The following is a 19817-nucleotide window of genomic DNA, read 5'->3' on the forward strand; positions in this document are numbered from 1 at the left end:
TGCTTCTAGCATATAATATAAAATAAGACAATTAAAACGAAGATGGTATTTAAGTTAATAATTACCATACATGGCGCCTCAGAGTGCTTCCAGGTTGTTGCCTCTTTGGCATTTAGTGGCTCATCCAAACCACTGCAGCTTTTCTGCCATGTAAAAAACCGAAATAAAATAATCGCAAAACGGGCAAAGTGAAGCAGACTTTTTTCAATAAGCGGAAATGAAAAAAGGCAAGCGGAAATCGAAGATTCAAACCTTGCGTCTTCAGAAATGAGTCAATTTACATGCTGAATTGGCGTTAATACGGGAGAAATTTGCACGGTGAAGAGGTGGCCCCAAAAGCAGGCACGAGGAAATGGCCAACTTCAGCTGCAGCTCCGACGCCAACTTTGATCTGCGGCACGTGTGTGTGCCTGAACTGGCTTGGAGCAAAGTGCTCATTAAGCGCTCGGCTGCTGTGGGCAAGGATTTGGCCAAAAACGAAACGAGTTGGCCGCGAAGATGCCACAGCGCGCGCTGTTGGGTAACTTGGAAAGTCATCGGACGAGACACGCATAAAACACGAACGAAAACAAAAATACTGCAAGCCAAAAATATATAAAACTTAATCAAGCCGCAGGCTGCGCTGTTCCACTAGAATTGAGTTGCGTCATGGCGGCGCCGCTAAAAGGTGTTGGGCGCCTGTGAATTGACCATGCTGCGAGCCAAGTTCAAGCCCAAGACAACGGCAGGGGCAGAGAGCCATAATGAGCTTGGCTTTCATTCATTAGCCGCCTCCAGCCGGTCGGCCACATTCGCGCCATCTGCAGCATCTTCAGCGAAACTCCAGTGCTTTTGTCTTCGGCCAGGAAACCTCGACACGCTCGCGCCTCAGTCTGCAGCGAGCGTTCAGACGGTTTGGTTCAGTTGTTGTCTGCCAGCAGCGGTTAGCCGCCCCAGCGCCCAACTCCCCCGAAAAAAAAAAAACATCAGTCTTTCCTTCGAACAAAACTCGTAAACCAAAAGCGAACGAAACCAAATCGATCAACTGCAAGCCGCGAAAATTATCGGCCGGTGTGTGAACTGTCTGCTAATTCGAAAATAACGATTCGAAATTTGGCAATTAAACGAAAATAAAGTGCAACGAGGAACGGATCGGAACGGTCGACAGCCAGCGGCAGATAGGCTGTAAACCCACCTAATGAATACAATATAATCCAAATACAATAAAGGAAACGTTAGCAGCTAATTCGCATTTGATTAGTTTATGTTTCTGTCTCGAATCGAATATTACAATTTGATTGCGTGCAAAGTCTGAGGAGAGAGCGGAGCGACGTGGAGCAGAGTCATCATCATCGGGCCAGCTGGATTACGGCGCTATAAAATTGGATATATCCCACATACACGATCGAAATGCTTTTGGTGAGTATTACATCAGAGATCTAACTTTACTGCTTTGCCTATAAAATTGTAAGTCTAAAAATGTTAAGCTATTTATTATTATTTATTTTTTTAATTGGAATGTTGTCTTTGGTTTTATTTGAAACTTACTTCAACTTTACACTTCTCTCTGTACCCTGTAGACTTAATCCTTTATGGTCAGAAATATTTTTTTATCTTTATTAGTACAGGTATTTTTATACCCTTGAAGGAAATTATAATTTTAGTCAGGAGATTGCAAAGCAGTGGAAGAATCATTTCTGACCCCATAAAGCACATATATTCTAGATCAGGATCAGCAAGCAAGTTTTTGTAGCCATATTGGAAAGAAACTAATTTAGGGTTTTTTTTCAAATTTTTAAATATTGAAAAAATTTTGAAAAAAATGTTCTTATGTAGATGTTAAATAAGGTATGCAGATTTGTTAATCTAATAAGAACTAACATAACACCGATTTCCGATGAAAATTAATGCTTTTTTGACTTAGTGATTGTATTTTAAAACTTTAATTTGTCAAACAAATGTTTTACCCATATTTTTAAAATTCTTTAAGGGGTTACATCTTTAAAATTATCAAATATGGACAACAATTTGTATTTTAAATTTTTTCTTTTATGTCTACTAAAGGCGAAAACAGTATACAGTTCTTTCTTAAACTTTTTAATTAATAATTAATTGTACTAATTCTGTTCTCAATGGATTAATGACAGGTGATAATAAAGTTATTTTTTAAGGTAAATCTTAGTTAGCGTTCCCTAGGAATCCCCTAACCCGCATCATAAACTCTCTATTTCTTTTCTTGAAATCTGAAAGTTTGACTGGCGACCCTCTGTAGAAATTTCACCAAGTTTGCTAATTAAATTACCTCAATTAGTGAGACACAAGCCATCTGGCGATCCCCGCCCATTTTTGGCACATCGAAGACACCATCAGTGTGGGAGTTGCGATCTGACAACTTCGATCGACGCCAATCGATCAGATAACCCCTCGCTATTCATGAATATATGCATGGGATCTTTTCGTTTTTTTGGCAAGACCAAATTATTGAAAGTCATTGGCCAAGTCATTTGTGTAATGGCTTTTTAATGCCATTTAATGATTCCATTTGGGCGCTGGACACGGCCAGAGCGGCAATAAAACAATTTAATTAGCGACATATGAGACGCATTTAATTTAGAGATCACAATAATGCGTGGTGCTCAGCAGCTACGGCTACCGATCGAGTTGTTTTACGAGCGTTAATCACTCACAGAAAGTCCGTCCCGCCGATTAAGACCGTTAAAAGCGACACATAATGCCGTGACTTTGAGGCCAGACATAGTTGGAGATGTGAATGTGAGTGGCGGTGCTAACAAGACCTCCAATCGCAGTCGATTAACTCAATTAGATTGGGCAACCCGGCGGAGCCATTTACAGGATTTATATGCCTTCTGGCCCGCATGTAATCCAGAGCCGGAATAGCAGTTGCAATAGCTGTTGTAGTCGCAGTCGCTGTCCAAGGCGAACCCATGTCCAAGCCCACACCCCGAGCATATCCGATTTCGGCTTATGCAATCGACAGTTTATGGCCAAATTCAAATCGCCAGCGACCTGTTCTCCAGTCCCAGTCACAGTGCCAGCAAGTCATCTGTGAAGACGTCCCAAAACGCAAGATGTGTGCAGATGCCTGCCGCTGTTGACATGCAATAAAATTTCACTTTTCACCGTTGCATAATTGCAGTTTGACAATGCTTAAAATTGATTATGCTGCGTTTTCCTTTTTTGCTTAGCTGTTTGCCTTGGCGCAAAAACAGCGGCGGCTTCCTTGCCTTCCGCTGATTTCACCAGCCCAAAATTAGCCATCGGGTCATAAATCATGCAGCGACATCCAGTGTCAAGGGATGAGCTGGGACAGCTGCCAAAATGGGATTTCCCCAGTTGGTTAAACAAATTACTAGAGGCTCAGGGTAAAAGGTTGAAGTTCTTTGCTTAAAAATATATATTTTATTTGGGCTACATTTAAGACAGAGATCACCTTTGGGCTAAAAAGTTAGGATAGGCGAGGAATTCCTCTCTATAATTACCCCTCAAAAACTTCCCAATTATAGGTACACTTCAAAAGATAAACATATAAATATAATGCCCATAAAAGAAAGCTTAAGCGATAAAAACTGAAATGGTCTTAACAATGCTTCCAGTCATTAGCTTGAATTTCCCCAAATAAAAGCAATACCATATCCTCTTCTTTTATTATACGACCGATGGTATATCACCCCCGAGTATCCAGTTTCTCTAAAGCATTTCAATTAATGTTTTCAAGTGCCCGGGGCACCGATTTTCACAGTCATTGATCGGTAGGGAATGGTATTTGATTTGCTTATCGACCCGCTGCCATTGTAGCTGGGCTAAGGAGCGTGTGTAAGGTAACAAAAAGTAAAAGTGCGGCACACTCGCTCACGATCGGCGCTTCATTCACAAGATACAACATATTCAATTCATGGATTCAACAAGAAATAAATAACAAGAAACAGACGCCCGCCCGCACACTGAGCAGCAGCGAGCATATATCGTGCCGGGAGATCTGTATCTGTACCTGGATCCAGGGTCTGCACGAAATTGTGCAATTGTCAAAATAGCAATTTACAATTTACCCTATGATGGATGGCCAACGAGGAGGATGCTGAGGGACGACGACTTGTGGCATAAATCAGAGCCACCTGAGATATATAGTCAAAGCCAAAGCTGAGAAGTGTCGTTGACAAGTGCAGTGGATGATTGCGGTCATGCAACGCTTTTAGGGGGAGTTTAGTGTCGAGTTCGTTGCCTAAGTCTTTTGTTTGGTAAACTCAGCCACGCACTCCTCTTGGGCCTTAGCTCTCAACTAAAGGTCAACAGCAGCCCCGGCTGCCCTGGCAATTGTGCGTCAAGTAGTAACTGGCACACGACGCTGCTCACACAATGTAAGCGATTTACATAATAATATGTAACTATATAGACAGGCAAACAAAGCGCTAGGCGCTGGGCATAAAAACATTTACCACTTCCACCGGCCACCGCCACGGATGGGGAGCCGATGATCTCTTCTTCCTCAAGAGAGACCGAGGGAGAGACTCGAAGACCTGATGCCCGGGCATCGATAAAAGTGAAACCGAAATTGCCGAGTACACAGCCCAATGATGCCATTGACATTGCATTTTTGTCTCAACGCGCCATTAGATGTAAAGAGCAAAACAAAAAGCGAAGGAAAAAATGGAAAAAGAAAAGAAGAGATAAAAATAAAGAGTTTCCCTGCCTAGGTGCTCCTCCCAACTCCGACAGCTTCGAACTCCCGAAACAATGGGCCAGACATTACGCGAACGCGCCCGCAAAAAGCCCGCAACACAAACAGAAATTGCTGTGGAAAAACCTTACACCAATGTCCGAGTGTGTGTGCGTCTCGGAAATTTATTGTAATATGCGCACATTGGTAATTTTGTCTTATTTTTATTATGATGAAATGTGGCCGTGTGGCTAAATAAAAGCCGGGAAGATGGCAAAAAGCGTTGGTCAATAAGCTGCTGCTATAGCTGCAGATGAAGATACGGATTTTCACTCAGTCGCCGATGCCACTAATGTCAGCGAGAGTTTGGCGTGGCAAAAAAAAAAAAAACCATGTTCGCTGCTGAAACCTGTTGTAATAGACAGACGGACAGGCATAATATTATTATTGCCATTATGCATCTCCAACCCAATCGCTTCTACTGCTGCCTCAAAATTGAATCTGATGCTTGAACTTCGCCTGCTTATCGGTTGATCATCGCTAAACTTGACCTCTGGCCAATCAGCCAAAATACGGCTAACCCTTGTCTTCGATCGGCAACTGACTGCGATCCGATCTGCCATATCTATGACGGCTTACACGCAACCAAACCCAATTAAATGCACATAAATATGCAAATGACAGTCAGCAAAATGGGCCCTAATCGAAATGTAAACAGCTATGAGTTCGGAGAAGATCCCCTCGCGATATCGCGTTATTGGTCAATATCCCGAGACGAGACCCAATCAATGCCAATCAAAAGCTCGCTTCCACGTCAAAACAGCCTAGGCCGGCTGGGATTAGGCTAATATCTTGCCGAGACAAAGCCATAGATCTCGGAATAGGGCGCGTCAGCCTCGACATTCGAGTGTGAAATTATGCAAATGCCCGGGACTTGCTATCTATACTATATGCTATCGGCTATCGCCAGCCACACCGAGCGAGCTGGAAAGTAGCTCCCATTGAGGGGAGATGATGCGGCTGTGGCCCACACACGCAATTACAGAGGTTTTTTATGCGTTTTTCGGACAACAAAGCTTGGTAGCCACAAAGGCAGTTAAAAGTCCATAAAATACTGTAACAAATTTATTGGGTAACTGAAAACAAGAGGAATCATCAATGGGAAGCGTCGAAATGGTAGCAAATTCATAGACTTGAGAATGCTCTTTCGGGGTTTTGCTTGATGTTTTAAATTATTATAGATAAAGTTAAGATAAAGGAAAGATAAAGGACAATGGTCTATGGCATTAAAGATACTACAGAGAGTAAGAGAAGCATCCAGCTAATCAACCTCACGAAATGCAATCTGAAAAGGTTCCGAACGTCTTCTGTCAAAAATGATGTTTCTTGGTATAAACTTATATTTAAACTAGATGCTATAGAATTATGCATAGCATTTCTTTATTTTTATAAAATTAAAGTTTTTTTTACAAAAGAATCATCTAATCTCATTTCAAGATCACCTGCAAAAATATTTAAAAGCAAAACTATATTTGACATTTTTATGGAAATCGTTTGCTGGAGATTTTTGTAACACCTTTGAGCGGTGATCATCATTTTGTTTGTTTTAACTATCGACCAAAATTTGGTTATGAATCAATACCAATTTGTATAACACAATAATAGGCAATTTAAACAAAAGTAGTCTTGGGTTAAATATACCCATATATATTTTCCTTTTAGTCGCCAAAGAGTTTATCGTTCACCGTCTTAGGCGTGAACTTGGCCTGGCCATAAAACGATATGAACTGGATTTTAATCTAATATATCTGTATTATAATCTCGGATTGCAATTCATGCCGTTGCATTTTATGACTGTGCGCGGATTACAACATAATCTTTACAACATTAATATTTATGCTGGCCCACATAAAGCATAAAGACCAATTATCACCAACTCGCCAATTGGAGGACTGGTTGGACTTTTGATTGGCGGGGATGGGTTTGGGAATGGATTGCGTTACGCGGCAAGCGGTTACATCCAGAGCCAGATAAACAACTTTCGGCCAGGTCTCGAAATTCGGGGTTTATCATCTGGCAGCTGCTTAATAATGCATGGCCAGTGGATGCCACACTGCATTAAACCACAGGCTTGGGCAATGCAATCCTCCGGCGGTGCTTAAGTGCAGCATATAAAATGTAAAACTGAAAAATGCATCTGGAGAATGCGAAATGCGAAATGGCTAAAATGGCTGAGGTGCAGCGGGGCTCAGCAGGCGTGAAATTAATCACAGAAAAGGCGGGAAATTCCAACTGACAGCTCGAATTACTGGCATACGAATATGATGTACCATTTCTTTATTGTTTTGCTGGCGAGTGGAACTGGGTTACCCAGTCGTCAGTCTTCAGTATCTCCAGTCTTCGCCTTCGAAAGTGAAGTTTGGTCAGTTTAGGCTTATGCAATTGCCGAGATTGCGGAGATATTTGCTTATAAGAAGAGGGAACCGAGCGAACACACAAAAAGAAAACACTTTCAACCCACACACCCGAGGAGAGAAGAAACAACGTAAAATAAATAATATAGACAGCACTGGGCCATTATCCATTGAGGTATTGCTAATTTATTGGCGTTGTCCGATTGTTGTTAAATCACTTTTTACACTTTATACACTTTGCCGCAAATTTGTGGCCGAGATTGGCTTGGTTGTGGCGGCTTCGGGCCTTTTTGCGGAACTTAGCGGCCAGCGAATATAATTATGGATAATTAAAGGAATTTTATTAAGCCGCCTTGTGGCGTTTTACGCGCTTGTTAATTTCGTGCATTTACCATGTGAATATCTCCATCCAATTAAAACGGAAATTTTGTGGCCCGGGGAGGGTCTTTGCTTGATTATTAATATTATGAGTCTGCCTGTGAACTAGTACGAATATTAAGCAGAGAAATTTCACAAGCCCTAGGCAACTCTTTTCTAAATACATTTTTTTTACTAAATTGATTTTTAAACGAAAATTAAATGGAATTTTCTAATGAAAGCTGCTGGTATTTGGTTAAGGGACTTTAAAGTGGGCCTACTAGACCTTCAAGCGGGAAAGTTTAGCCCGCAATTTCAGCAAATATCTACATCTAATCACTTCCGCTATGGGGCTGCCTGAATATATTCGTGTGTTCAAGTGCCAAACATTGCAGGGAAATAGCCCGAAATGAAATAAAAATGGAAATGCCTACATGCAATTGAGCAGTTTGCCTTTTAATATACATACCTGCCGAGGTTTCCATTTGCCTGGGACCGACGACCATTACAATTTATGATGATTGCTATTTCTTCGGATCCTCCTTCTCCTTCTCCTGCCCCTTTATGTATGTATATTTATCTTTATCCCATTCCCCAGAAAATTCAAAGCCGGCAAACTTGATTAGCTTAGCGCCAAGTTGACGCCACTGACGGACTGTCCGGCTGACTGACTCGATGCCGACGATGATTTCCATAGCGAAATTGACGCAAATGAGCAGCCGAGCAGGCGCAGCCATTGATTTTGTGCCGGAAAGTCAATGGCAAAGACGTCGAGAAATTATTTCCCATTAAAAAGCCTTACCTTTGCCCTTTCGCAGAACTTGAACCCTGGCCTTGGCTCAAGCGGAAGGCAAGCTGCCAAGTTAAATTGTGAAAAATAATGGTTATTTTCACCAGTCTATTTACTGTGAAAAAAGGCGAGTCATGTTCGATTTTATAGTGACGGACTTCAAAGGAGAGATGCCTTCGGTTTGTCTGAAGGCGAACAAGTAGAAAGTTATTTTGGGGGGCAGAGTCAAAGGTGTTGAGCAGAGTTCAGAGATTTCATCGATACCGAAGATGGATCTATGTATATGAAAAGATTTTAGGCAGGCACAATTGAATAATTGGTCTTTCTTTTTGTATTTACTGCAGTACACGCTGAAAAAGATTATGTGAGTACGGGGTATTATAGTAATAGCAAAGACGGGCAGAGAAATTTGCGGACTCGGAAGTCAGAGCATCAGAGCACGGCATGAAATTAAACTCTTTTGAAAGGTTGTCTTATATTAATTTCTTAAGATCAAGCCTTTCTATTTTGACGAATAATTTCTGCCTGTGTACCGCAAAGATTTATGCAACATTGGCATTCCACAACTCTCGAGTCCTTGCTGCGAATCCAATGGGCTTTTCATTTCATCTGCTGCTGCGACTGCTGATGATGCTGATTAAATAATTTCCAACCAACGACTAAGCCACGATTGTTCAGTTCAGCTCAGATGTTGCTGGCAACTCGAACTAATGCCCAGTGCCAAGTGGCAACAACGTGACTGCCACACAAAACTCCTGGGCGCCCACAACGATCCCAGACTTAAATCGAAAACAACGCAAACGAAATCAAATCAAAGCGGGAAACTCACGTAGTCGGATCTGTGCTCCAGCGACAGGTGGTCAGATGAGTTGTCTGGACACCAGCCAGCATCCAGCATCGTTGATGCAACAATTAGCCTAAACTTTCAGCAAACAGCCAAACGAGCAACGTTGCAAGTCTCTAGCCAATTTGCAAACAGACTCTCTCGGTCGAGTAGAAACCACCAGAAATCAATCGTCAAGCTGTTGAAAATGGGAAATTGTGCAAATGGCCCAAACGCAGCCACAGACGGATTCCCCTTTGAAAAATTGAGAAAAGCCAAGAAAACCCCATGAGTGGGCAGTCCGACCAGCAAAAAAAACTGTGTATAATGCGTTATGATTTTCCATGTGCGCGAATGCCGGAAAGATTACCGCGTCGCGATTAGCGGGCTTCACATGGAAAACCGAAGGGGTCACAGACTCTGCTAAGGCATTTTCCAACAGGTTGCACAAGTCCACTCCAGCAATTGGGCTTGGCCAGGAAAATGCACTGGAAACTTGAATACAAATCTAAGAGCTGCCAAAAGTTTAGGAAAATTAAGGAGTTTTCTATGAAAAAGTTTATGAAATAGACAAATTGTTCGATATAGCTTTATTTTTCACAGATTTCAATAGATTTTCCTGTAGTTTAGTTTTAGTTTACCCAAACTTAAACCTACTTAAAGAAAATTGGTTAAGAAAGAAAAGATCACTTGGCAATTACACCCAAACTAATGCAATAGCTTGAGAAATGGTTTAGGTGTCACAGACAATTAGCCTAAGAGCACCTGTCCCTAGCCCAAGGTGTCTCCAACCAGCCGAAGACGAGCATAAAAACCTCAATGGCCATTAAAGCAAATGAGGCCTGAAACTAAGACCCCATTAGGAACGAGTGAACTTATTAAGTTATTAAATTTAAAGCCCAACCATTAATACTTCCTCCTAACTCTTCTTCGGTCTCTCCCACGAACAGAGACATCTAAACAGCCTGCCTTGGGCTTTGCTGGCGGTTCTTCTGTTGGCTGCTCTCAAGCTCCATGTGATTAATGCCGATGCCAGTGCGGAGGTGGACAACTCCAGCACAGAGAGCAACGAGATCATTCCGCGGGAGGCCATCCAGAAACTGGACTACTCGGTGCGTCAGGCGCTACTTCGGGCTATCGATAAGCTGGAGCAGGAGGAGGCAGCCGCTGCCGGGGTCACGGAGAGCGGAGAGGACAGTACCAGCAGCAGTGGGTCCCGATCCTTGCTCCGAACGGAGACTTCCACGCTGCCCTCGCATCGGGAAAAGGACGAGATCCTGGAGGAAAGCACCCACAAAGCGGAGCCGGAGGCTGTGGTGCCCACCGTTCAGTTCTACACAGCCACCTTTGACGAGAAGAACGCCCAGGAGCAACTGCTCTCCTCTTTCATAGACCGCTCAAAGCTGTGGAAGAAAACCACTCTCCGCAAGCAGAGTTCCCCCTCCACTGCCCTGCCCATCGAACCTAAGTCAGCGGAGCCGGAGGGTCCGGAGAATCGTCAGCTCACCCGGAGCGTGGACAGCTCCAGTTCCGGATCGGTCAGCAGCAACGAGATCTCTCACGACAGTGGCAGTCATGAGATTAAGTTCGAGATCAGCAATTTAAGGAAGGCAGCTCCCACTACACCCACAACAACTTCCACGTCCACATCAACCACGACAACAACTCCAAGGCCCCGCACCACCCGTAGGCGAACCACCACGACGTCGACAACGACTACGACTACAACTCCAAGACCCACCCACAACGAGGATGGGGAGAACATTGAGCTAGTAGACAAGCAGGACATTCGCATCCAGGAGGCGCCGCTGGTGACTGCCTTTACGGTGGATCTGGATGAGCGTGGCACAGCCCAGAAGTTCCGCCCCCTGCTGTCGGGTAACCAGCGGACTCCCCCTTACTCCCAGCAACAGCAACATCAGCAGCTGCTGCCCCACATTGGACCCACCATCACCAAGCTGAACGTGCTGGAGTCGGAGCCTCAGGCCACGCCGCTGCCCACACAGTATCCGCCCACCAGCAGCAGCTCAACTACCACCCAGATTAGTACCAGCACCAGCGCCAGCGGAGGTTTCTCCACCACGCCCGCTTTCCTGGCCAGCTCCACCAGCAATTATGTGAAGGTATGTATGTGGGCAGCGGGAAAGCCTCAAAATCATGTGTTTATTTCCCCAAATTTTCATTTCGAAATTATATCTTGCCAATCAGGCAATCAAAAAAGGTTACACCATTAAAAAAAAAGTAGTTTACAATTAATTTAAGATCTGGCTTTAAATTAAAAAACTAGAATAAGACTAAAGTAATACTTTCCGACTAGCAGGAACCCCTCAACACTCTGCCGGAGCCTCCCAGCGTTAACAACTACCTGATCGAGCGACAGCGTGCTCTGGAGCAGCAGATCTACCAGCTGAAGGTACAGGCCCAGCAGCAGCAGGCTCTAATCCTGCGCCAGCTTAAGCTGCTGGAGGAGCAGACTCAGAGCCGCTTCCAGGCCTCGCCAATTGCCCAACCCAGCACATTGCAGCCGCAACAGCAGCAACTCCAGCAGCAGCAGCAGTCACAGCAGCTCCAACAGCAGCCACAGCAACTCCAACAGCAGCAACATGGTCCGCTGGAGGCCATTCAGACAGCGCTGCAACCGCCCTCGGTGGGTTACTCCATAAGGCCTTCGGTGGAATTTATACCCAGCACACATACCAAAACTGTTATTTATCCCACATATCCAATTGAGCAGCAATTGCCGGTCCGCGATGCCGTTTCGGGTCATAAATTCGCCCTGCACGGCGGCAACAACAACAACAACTATCAGAAGCTTCCAGCGCCGTCAAATGCGGTGCAGCAGATTTTCCAAAACTTGCAGCAATCTCTGCAGAAATCGAACGAAAACAACAATGTTGGCGGCAATTTGCAGGGCCAGCCCTCGAATCAGTTTGGCTTTGCCCCGGCCGAGGCATCGCAGCTTCAGGCGCTGCCCCAGCACAATTACAAACAATTTCAACAGCCGCAGCAGCAACTGCAACAGCAGCAGCAGCAACCACAATTGCTGCTGCCCAACTACGTGAGCAATGCGGTGTTCCAGCAGCAACAGCAGCAGCACAGGGCTCGCCAGTTCCGCCAGGAGACGGGCGTGGGCAACTTCGGGTTGAATGCCAACGTGGAGATCCAGCCGAGTACCTCCTTTGCCACCACCATTGTCAGCCAGCAGTCTGCTTCTAATCCCAATCCCAGCCTGGAGAACCAGAACTTTTACAGGCAGCACCTGACGCCGCAGCTCAGCAGCCAGTTGCAGCAGAACGCTCAGCAATATCTGCAGCAGCAACAGCAGCAGTTGCAGCAGCAACAACAGTCGTCGGGTGGCGACACCAGTCCAGGTAATGCACCCTTCAAGGGCAGACAGGGCAGCCCCAGTGGCAACCTCCTTAGTCAATTTAGCAGCTTAAGAAACCTTGACGAATTGAAAGTAATCAGTAAAGTTTTAGCTCTCAACCACGGAATACCGCAGTTCTCCTCACAAAACCTGCACTTCAACGGGGCCTTTTGAGCACTTGCACCAACACCTGCACCACAATCACCACCCGACGCACTGCCCATAGCCCAGTCCATGGTCCGAAATTCCCTCACCACAAAAACGAACCTCCAAGACCCACTGTTTCCTCTTACACCTGACCGCAAGAGAGTCAGTCGTCCACAGCCCCTCTTCCAGTGGAGTTAAGTTTTACGCACAACATCTTTGTAAATATTCATTTTATTTTAAAACATAAGCATTACGACCTAAGCGAAATAAAAAACAGACAGAGAGAAAAGAGTGGGATGATCGACCGGCGGAGAGGAGGAGGAGCTCAAGGTGAGGCAGTTGGCAGAGCAAAGTGTTGAAATGTAATAATTATTTATTTTTATGTGAATAAAGTTTATCTTAAAGTACAACGGAAAATGGTATCCTTATTCCGCAACCCAAATTAAAAATATATAAATTAAGCTCAATCAGTAAACTTTATTAAATATTTTAAGTAAAGTAAAAAGCATTTGGAAACAATGCCGGCAGAAGCATCACCAAGGTACGTCTCTTGGGCTCATCATTTGGCTCTATGGGTACAACAGGTCGTCCCAATACTGAAAAAGGACCTATAAATATGCTTAGTCAATGCAAAATGCTATAGTTTGAGGGATTAGTTCACACACCTTTGAGGACATTAGCGGCTCCTGCATCCGGTTGGCAATATGCCACGGAGAACAGTGCCAATAATACCAAAACCAGACGGAGAAACATGATGTCTATGCTGAAATTCAACTAACAACTGTCTGTGAATGCTGGGCTTATATAGTACCTTACGAAAGTCAAGCTAATTACTTCTTAAGTTCAGTCATTAACTAGTCCTATCTATCAACTGTCAAACGTCCTATAATCAAACTAGGTTAATTTCTGATTTTTGTATTATGTTTTTATAAACGATCTAAAAACCCGTTTAATTATTTGAGGCTGAACACGAAGAAATGATTAAGTAAAAAACAAATCAGTACTAATATTTATTTATTAAAGAAAAAGCAAATATCTGCCTTTATAATTTATAAACTATACCCTTACCTCTGACCGAATAAGGAGTTTTTTAACGATATGATTCGACCCACATCAGTTGGGCGTAAGCAAGGATAGGTGTTTTCAGATATTATGAACATTTAAGGACATTTCTTCATGCAACAATAACATAATATAGATCGTAAAACCCCAACTTCTGTTCGAAAAAGCATATTTGTGGATAGAAAACGTCTATTATCACCACGTATTAGCTCCTTTAAAATATGTAGCTTTTTAGAAAGAACATTTGGATATCTCTGACATAAAAATGTGACTTTTCTCATGAAATACTCGTCAAGTTAAATTAGTTTTTGAATAAATTCAAAAATAACAGAAACTGTTAATCTTCGCCTCCTGTTACCATCTCTAGTGTCTATCGATATCGGTAAACGGTAAATACAAAACGACAAAAGTCAGCTTTTCTCGCCAATCAATTTGAATTTAATTAATCCAATTGCGCAAAACGCAACAATTAAGCTTGCAATGGATAAGTGACAATGTATTTTTAGCAATTGCCAATGCGAAATGCTGACGGAGCGATTAGAATCGGGAAACGCAGTGTGCGTCAAGCGTGAAAGCTTGCTAAGCTTTTATTTCAATTCTTCGATTCCCTTTGAAACGAGGATTGTTGCAATTTTTGTTTATAAACAATAGTTTAGTAGGCTGCCAGCCATCGCCCCCGAAGGAGCGCCATGTGGTCGCGCAGCAGCAGTTCCAAGCGCCAAGTGGCAACCAGCGACGACGATCCGGATAAGGTATTGAGGCAGGTGCAGGAGTTGAGCGACTGGCTTCTGGCCAATCCTCAGGTGAACGGGTGCAACTCGTTCGAAAACCTGTACTTCTTCCTGCGCACCTCCAAGTTCGACGTGGAGCGGACCAAGAAGAAGCTGAAGACCTTCTACCAGATGCGAGCGGAGCGAACGGAATGGTTCGATAATCGCGATCCCAAGCTGCCCGAGATCCAGGAACTCCTGGACCTGGGCGTGTTTCTGCCCCTTGGTCCGGATGCGGAACAGCGAATGGTGGTGGTCATCCGGACAGCGGCCCACGATCCCAAGAAGCATAACCAGAACAATGTCTTCAAGGTGAGTCAGCCAAACGTGCCCAGCTATATTTACATCTATATCCGACCTTTGTTCCGCAGACCAGCAAAATGATATTGGATCTGCTGCTGAAGCTCGAGCCGGAGACTTGTGCCCGGGGCATGGTGGCCATTCTGGACATGCAGGGCGTTCAACTGGGTCACGCCATGCAGCTAAATCCGAAGCTCATCAAGCGATCCGTGGAAAGCTGGACAGCGTATCCGTGTCAACCGAAGCTACTAGAGTTCACAAACGCCCCGCGCCATGTCAACATCTTCCTGAATACTTTCAGGTGGGTTTTCTCCAGAGAATTTAGTTCCCAGACTTACCGATCAAACATAATTGCAGGATTTTCATGACGCCCAAGATACGATCACGGCTGTTTGTACGCAAAGAAGGAACCTCTGTGATCTGTGATCAATTGCCCAAGGAACTGGGTGGCCAGGGTCTGGGGTATAGGGAACTAGCCCTCAAATGGAAACAGTTGCTGGAGGAGAATGCCGATTTCTATGTGGAGCAAGACAAATACAAAAGCAAGCTCAAGTGATTTGGGGTTAGTGTGGCGGCAGTGATAAGGCGGCGATTAGCCGAACGAACGCCAAAGAGATTAGTTGGACACATTTTCAATGCGCAAATGCACACAGGCGCATATCAGTTGCCATGCATTAAGGAAGGTTACCCTAAGTAGAGCCTAAGCCCCACAAGACCATAAATATATTGCGTCACATAATACCTTGTCCGAAGAGGTATTTTTACCATATGAAAAATCTTTATTTCTTTGTTTTTATATATTTTTGTTTCTCAATAAATAGTGTCAATGGACGATAAACCAAAACGAGAGAGCTCATGCTCTGTGGCTATATTCATAATATTCTCTTTATTAGTATAAAACGTATCAAAAATGTTTATCAAGTCTACAATTATTATCAGTTATTGGGTGCTGGTCGACCGCCGCCTCACATTGCCGGGGGTTTTTGCATTACAAAATCGTTTAGTTTAATCCGCTGCAGGGCGCCGAGCTACATAGCGATAGTTTAATAGTAATAAATACATACATACATACAGAAAGAAGAACGATAAACAAGGAAACACGCTTAGTTTTGTGAACGTAATATTGTGGATTCTCGTAAGCTGGGGTGTGTGTGTGTGTTAGTAATAGAGGGCGTGCTGCTGCCGATGCTTTCAGTTTTCTCCCTTACAAATACATATAAATATGATTTATATATTCCTTAAAGTTACGATTCACATATAAAAATATAGTAGTTGCTCTGGATCGGCCATAGTTCGGCTCTCTTCTCCGACCGACCGCCTGCTTAGTGGGAGCCCGCGAAGCACTGAACAAAACTTAAGAGATATAAACGAGGAAAGGAAAGGCGGTAACTAACTAAAGCGTAATACACAAGTCTGCCAGAGCGCTCCCATCACAAGTCCAACTGCAAGCCACCGCCGGAATCGGCGGCACCCTGCAGTGATTCCTATATCTGCCGCTCGTCTTTCGCCGTCAGCTTGTCGATCAGCTCCTGGAGCGGGGCCAGCTCGCGCCGCTCGATCAGGTTGAACTCCTGCACGAAGAAGATGAAGTGCTTGAAGGACGTGTTCAGGTGGGCCTCCTCGCCCAGCGTCACCACCTCGGTGAAGTGCTGGTGGTAGATGTGCGCGTACACCCGGAACAAACGCTTCAGTATGGTCTTGGCGGAGGAGTGAAAGTTCTTTGGAAACGGCACACCGATTTTGGACGGAAATAGGGTTTCGTCGTCCAGCTGGTCCTGCACCCAGGTCATCAGATAGTCAATGTACTTGGGGGCGCTGCACTTGATGGGCTTCTTCACGGTCAAGCCGTCGGCCCAGTGGTATTCGTATTTCGGGCCAGCCGACATGATGCCACAGGTCTCCTCCGTGCAGAACTCCGTAATGGTGCCGTAGAGCATGTTGATCTGGTTGAAGAAGTCCACGGCTGTATGGAAATGAGCAAGGATTGGCATTAACTAGTGGCTTTCGCAGGCTAATAACCACTCACTATTCACGGCCACCCACTCGTTCAGATCCTCGCCATCCGGCAAAGCCACGGCGTTGCGCAGGTTGCCCGATCCCAGCGTGGCGGCCGCATGCTTCATGAGATCATACTGGTGGGTGCCCTCCGGAATGTTCTTCTTCGGCTTGAAGGTCTTGCTGGAACGGGAACCGCTGCGCAGAGGGAAAGGCGATTAGTCGTGGCCCCAACAACCCTCCGAGAAACCAGGAGATGGGGAAATCGCCCCACCGCAGAGCTTGTGGCGAACAAAGCAAGCTAGGGGGCGGGGTGGCCCAAGCTTTCTTTGTGCTGCACAGGACTGCAGATGGCGAAATCACCCGTGTGCTTTGTTGCTTTTTTTTCTGATTAACTTACAACAAAAAGTCCATGGCATGCAGTTCTCGTGCTCTGCCTTTCACCTGCTACGAATTGGATTTTCCGCTGCAAACCCTTTTCCAGAGATTGCCACTCTGCTTTTCCGACTGTCCTGCGACGCGTCAGCCAGCAAGTTCCGCAGTTGTTTCCAGCAATTACTGCCGAATAATAATCAACAAAATCGCTGGAATTTGCAGCAGGTTTCTTTCTGGGGCCAGGAGCGAGTGGAATTTGAGCTTCTTCAGGCGGAACCTCTCAGTGTAACCGTGTCGCAGCGGGACCGCAACAGCTGATGCAAACGATTCCAGGAATTGTGCAGTGAAACTACTTCTTTCTGTTGTGTTTATAAACGCAAAAAATTGTTATAAATAAAAATAAAATTACTTTCACACACAGAGACACAGAGGTGCGAGCGGGACAACACGACAGGCAACGGACTGTCGACGTGGCCAGCCTGTTGAAACTGCTGTGATGCCCTCCATCGGTATTTTTTGGTATGCTGATGGTATACCTGGCCCGGCAAGCTATGGTCACACTGCAGTCGTAGCACGTGGAAAAACAACTGTGGAAGCATTTTCTGTGGATAAATATATAATTCTATATAAAAACGGCATATATTCGGCATAAATATGGTAAATATTCATTCGGAAGAAAGATAACGTTGAAAAGCAAAAGAACATGCCTAGGATGAGTATGTTTTTATGAGAAAAACTAACCTTAACTGGAGCCCCTTAGGGGAGCACCCAAAAGCACATGTGTTTGCCACCGCACCAAACTCATAATCACTCGTTTTCCCCTCCTCCAGTCGAGTCTGTATGTGCTGTACGAGCATGCGGCGGGCTTCTCGCTTTTCTCCGTCAAGGAGTTCGAGGAGGTGTCCATGTTCCTGCCCCAGGTGGAGTCCTCGGTGACGGATATCGCCAAGTTCAACTCCATTGTGAAGCTGGCCGGATTTGCTCCCTTTAAGACGGCCATCGCCGCGTTGGAGAACATCAATGCCATTTCCGAGGGAATCGTGCCGCAGGACCTGCTCACTTTCCTCGACGATTTCTTTGCCAAGCTGAAGAAGAAGAAGTGCACCCTGGGCATTGCGGATGCCAAGCTGGGTGCAGCCATCACCGAGGCGATTGGCGTACAGTGCAGTCACTTCGGAGTTGTTCCTGAGATTCTGCGCGGCGTGCGCTTCCATTTCGCCAAGCTGGTCAAGGGTAAGCTTATGCCAGTCCTTGGGAAATAACTTCCTCTAATAACAATGCTCTCCTTTCCGCCGCAGGATTCACGGACAAGTCTGCTGGCGTTGCTCAGCTGGGTCTGGGCCACAGCTACTCGCGTGCCAAGGTCAAGTTCAACGTGCATCGTTCGGACAACATGATCATCCAGTCGATTGCCCTGCTGGATCAGCTGGACAAGGATGTGAATACCTTCTCCATGCGGATACGCGAGTGGTACTCGTACCACTTCCCAGAACTGGTCAAAATCGTTCCCGACAACTACATGTTCGCCAAGTCGGCCAAGTTCATCAAGGATCGCAAGAACCTCACGCAGGATCAGCTCGAGGATCTTGAGAAGATCGTCATGGACTCGGCCAAGGCGCAGGCCATCATCGATGCCGCCAAGATGTCCATGGGCATGGACATCTCCATCGTGGATCTGATGAACATTGAGCTCTTTGCCGAGCGCGTTGTGAAGCTCTCCGAGTACCGAAAGAAGCTGTCCACATACTTGCACAACAAGATGAACCTGGTGGCGCCCAATCTGCAGTCTTTGATTGGCGACCAGGTCGGTGCCCGCCTGATTTCGCACGCTGGAAGTTTGACCAATCTGGCCAAGTACCCGGCATCGACGGTACAGATCCTGGGCGCTGAGAAGGCGCTCTTCCGCGCTCTGAAGACCCGCTCCAATACGCCCAAGTACGGTTTGATCTATCACTCTTCGTTCATCGGACGTGCGGGCCTGAAGAACAAGGGCCGCATCTCTCGGTTCCTTGCCAACAAGTGTTCCATTGCCTCGCGTATCGATTGCTTCTTGGAGCAGCCCACCAGCGTTTTTGGCGACACGCTGAAGCAGCAGGTCGAGGATCGTCTTAAGTTCTACGAGTCTGGCGATGTGCCGCGCAAGAACATCGAGGTAATGAAGGAGGCCATCGAGGCAGCCGGCCAGGAGACTGCAGCCACTGCTCAGTCTGAGAAAAAGAAGAAGAAGAAGAAGCGCGCGGCCGAAGATGAAGCGGAGGCAAATGGCGCCAGCAATGGAAACGGAGCCGCCGCAGAGGCAGATAATGGCAACGGAGACGTTGATGGAGAGCCAAAAAAGAAGAAGAAAAAGAAGAACAAGAACAAGGAAGCCGTCGAGGCGTAATTTTCCCACCCAGATTCAGCCTAGTCTTAAGTCCAAAATAACGTTTTATTTTACACACTTCTTTTGTATTCTCCTTGACCACAACGGATCCATTTCAAATTCAATAAACCATATACTTAGGGTACTTATCCCAGAATTTTGTCTATATCCTGAAGCCAGATGAGTTTAAAGAGGGCTTTTGGTTACTTAATATCTGATAAATAACAGAATTGCTTTCTATGGTAAGAGTTTAAGAAACAAGTTCACCTAAATACTTCGTTCAATCGAAAAGCATAACGAAGACAAAGTATAGGTGAAGAACATCGATGTTGTTAAATTTTTTTGATGCATTGAGGTTTCAGATCAATAAGCTGGACTCTCTCGAATCTCTGGTTTCCTTA

The 19817-nt window shown here is 45.3% G+C and overlaps 4 protein-coding genes across 4 annotated transcripts; 3 read left to right on the top strand and 1 right to left on the bottom strand.

The window, feature by feature from the left end:
- The first annotated feature begins 690 nt into the window (after positions 1–690).
- On the top strand, positions 691–12891 carry LOC108084045 (transcription factor SPT20 homolog). Its single transcript, XM_017180063.3, has 4 exons — positions 691–1398; positions 9989–11161; positions 11359–12409; positions 12518–12891. The coding sequence occupies exons 1-4, from the start codon at positions 1390–1392 to the stop codon at positions 12577–12579; spliced, it is 2295 nt and encodes a 764-aa protein (XP_017035552.1). The 5' UTR covers positions 691–1389; the 3' UTR covers positions 12580–12891.
- Positions 12892–13926: 1035 nt separating this feature from the next.
- On the top strand, positions 13927–15528 carry pinta (prolonged depolarization afterpotential (PDA) is not apparent). The gene is made up of 3 exons (XM_017180273.3): positions 13927–14696; positions 14756–14985; positions 15042–15528. Exons 1-3 carry the CDS (start codon positions 14304–14306, stop codon positions 15238–15240), a joined length of 822 nt encoding a protein of 273 aa, XP_017035762.1. The 5' UTR covers positions 13927–14303; the 3' UTR covers positions 15241–15528.
- Positions 15529–15551: 23 nt separating this feature from the next.
- On the bottom strand, positions 15552–17513 carry mats (MOB kinase activator-like 1). The gene is made up of 3 exons (XM_070286448.1): positions 17080–17513; positions 16711–16877; positions 15552–16647 (listed from the first exon to the last, which is right to left on the bottom strand). Exons 1-3 carry the CDS (start codon positions 17091–17093, stop codon positions 16169–16171), a joined length of 660 nt encoding a protein of 219 aa, XP_070142549.1. The 5' UTR covers positions 17094–17513; the 3' UTR covers positions 15552–16168.
- Positions 17514–17571: 58 nt separating this feature from the next.
- Nop56 (Nop56 ribonucleoprotein) lies at positions 17572–19561 on the top strand. The gene is made up of 3 exons (XM_017180271.3): positions 17572–17711; positions 17885–18287; positions 18353–19561. The coding sequence occupies exons 1-3, from the start codon at positions 17709–17711 to the stop codon at positions 19435–19437; spliced, it is 1491 nt and encodes a 496-aa protein (XP_017035760.1). The 5' UTR covers positions 17572–17708; the 3' UTR covers positions 19438–19561.
- Positions 19562–19817: the final 256 nt, after the last annotated feature.

This window comes from Drosophila kikkawai, chromosome 3R, assembly GCF_030179895.1.
Source record: "Drosophila kikkawai strain 14028-0561.14 chromosome 3R, DkikHiC1v2, whole genome shotgun sequence".
Classification (NCBI taxonomy): Eukaryota; Metazoa; Arthropoda; class Insecta; order Diptera; family Drosophilidae; genus Drosophila; species Drosophila kikkawai.

Excerpts from the sequence above, each read along its gene's own strand:
- Nop56 (XM_017180271.3), top strand. Across the intron at positions 18,288-18,352 it reads TTTCGCCAAGCTGGTCAAGG|GATTCACGGACAAGTCTGCT; the intron begins GTAAGCTTATGC and ends TTTCCGCCGCAG.
- pinta (XM_017180273.3), top strand. The coding sequence starts at position 14,304 with ATGTGGTCGCGCAGCAGCAGTTCCAAGCGCCAAGTGGCAACCAGCGAC. Across the intron at positions 14,697-14,755 it reads ACCAGAACAATGTCTTCAAG|ACCAGCAAAATGATATTGGA; the intron begins GTGAGTCAGCCA and ends TTTGTTCCGCAG. Across the intron at positions 14,986-15,041 it reads ATCTTCCTGAATACTTTCAG|GATTTTCATGACGCCCAAGA; the intron begins GTGGGTTTTCTC and ends ACATAATTGCAG.
- LOC108084045 (XM_017180063.3), top strand. Across the intron at positions 11,162-11,358 it reads CCACCAGCAATTATGTGAAG|GAACCCCTCAACACTCTGCC; the intron begins GTATGTATGTGG and ends TCCGACTAGCAG. Across the intron at positions 12,410-12,517 it reads GGGTGGCGACACCAGTCCAG|CTCTCAACCACGGAATACCG; the intron begins GTAATGCACCCT and ends GTAAAGTTTTAG.
- mats (XM_070286448.1), bottom strand. Across the intron at positions 16,648-16,710 it reads CGAGTGGGTGGCCGTGAATA|CCGTGGACTTCTTCAACCAG; the intron begins GTGAGTGGTTAT and ends ATTTCCATACAG.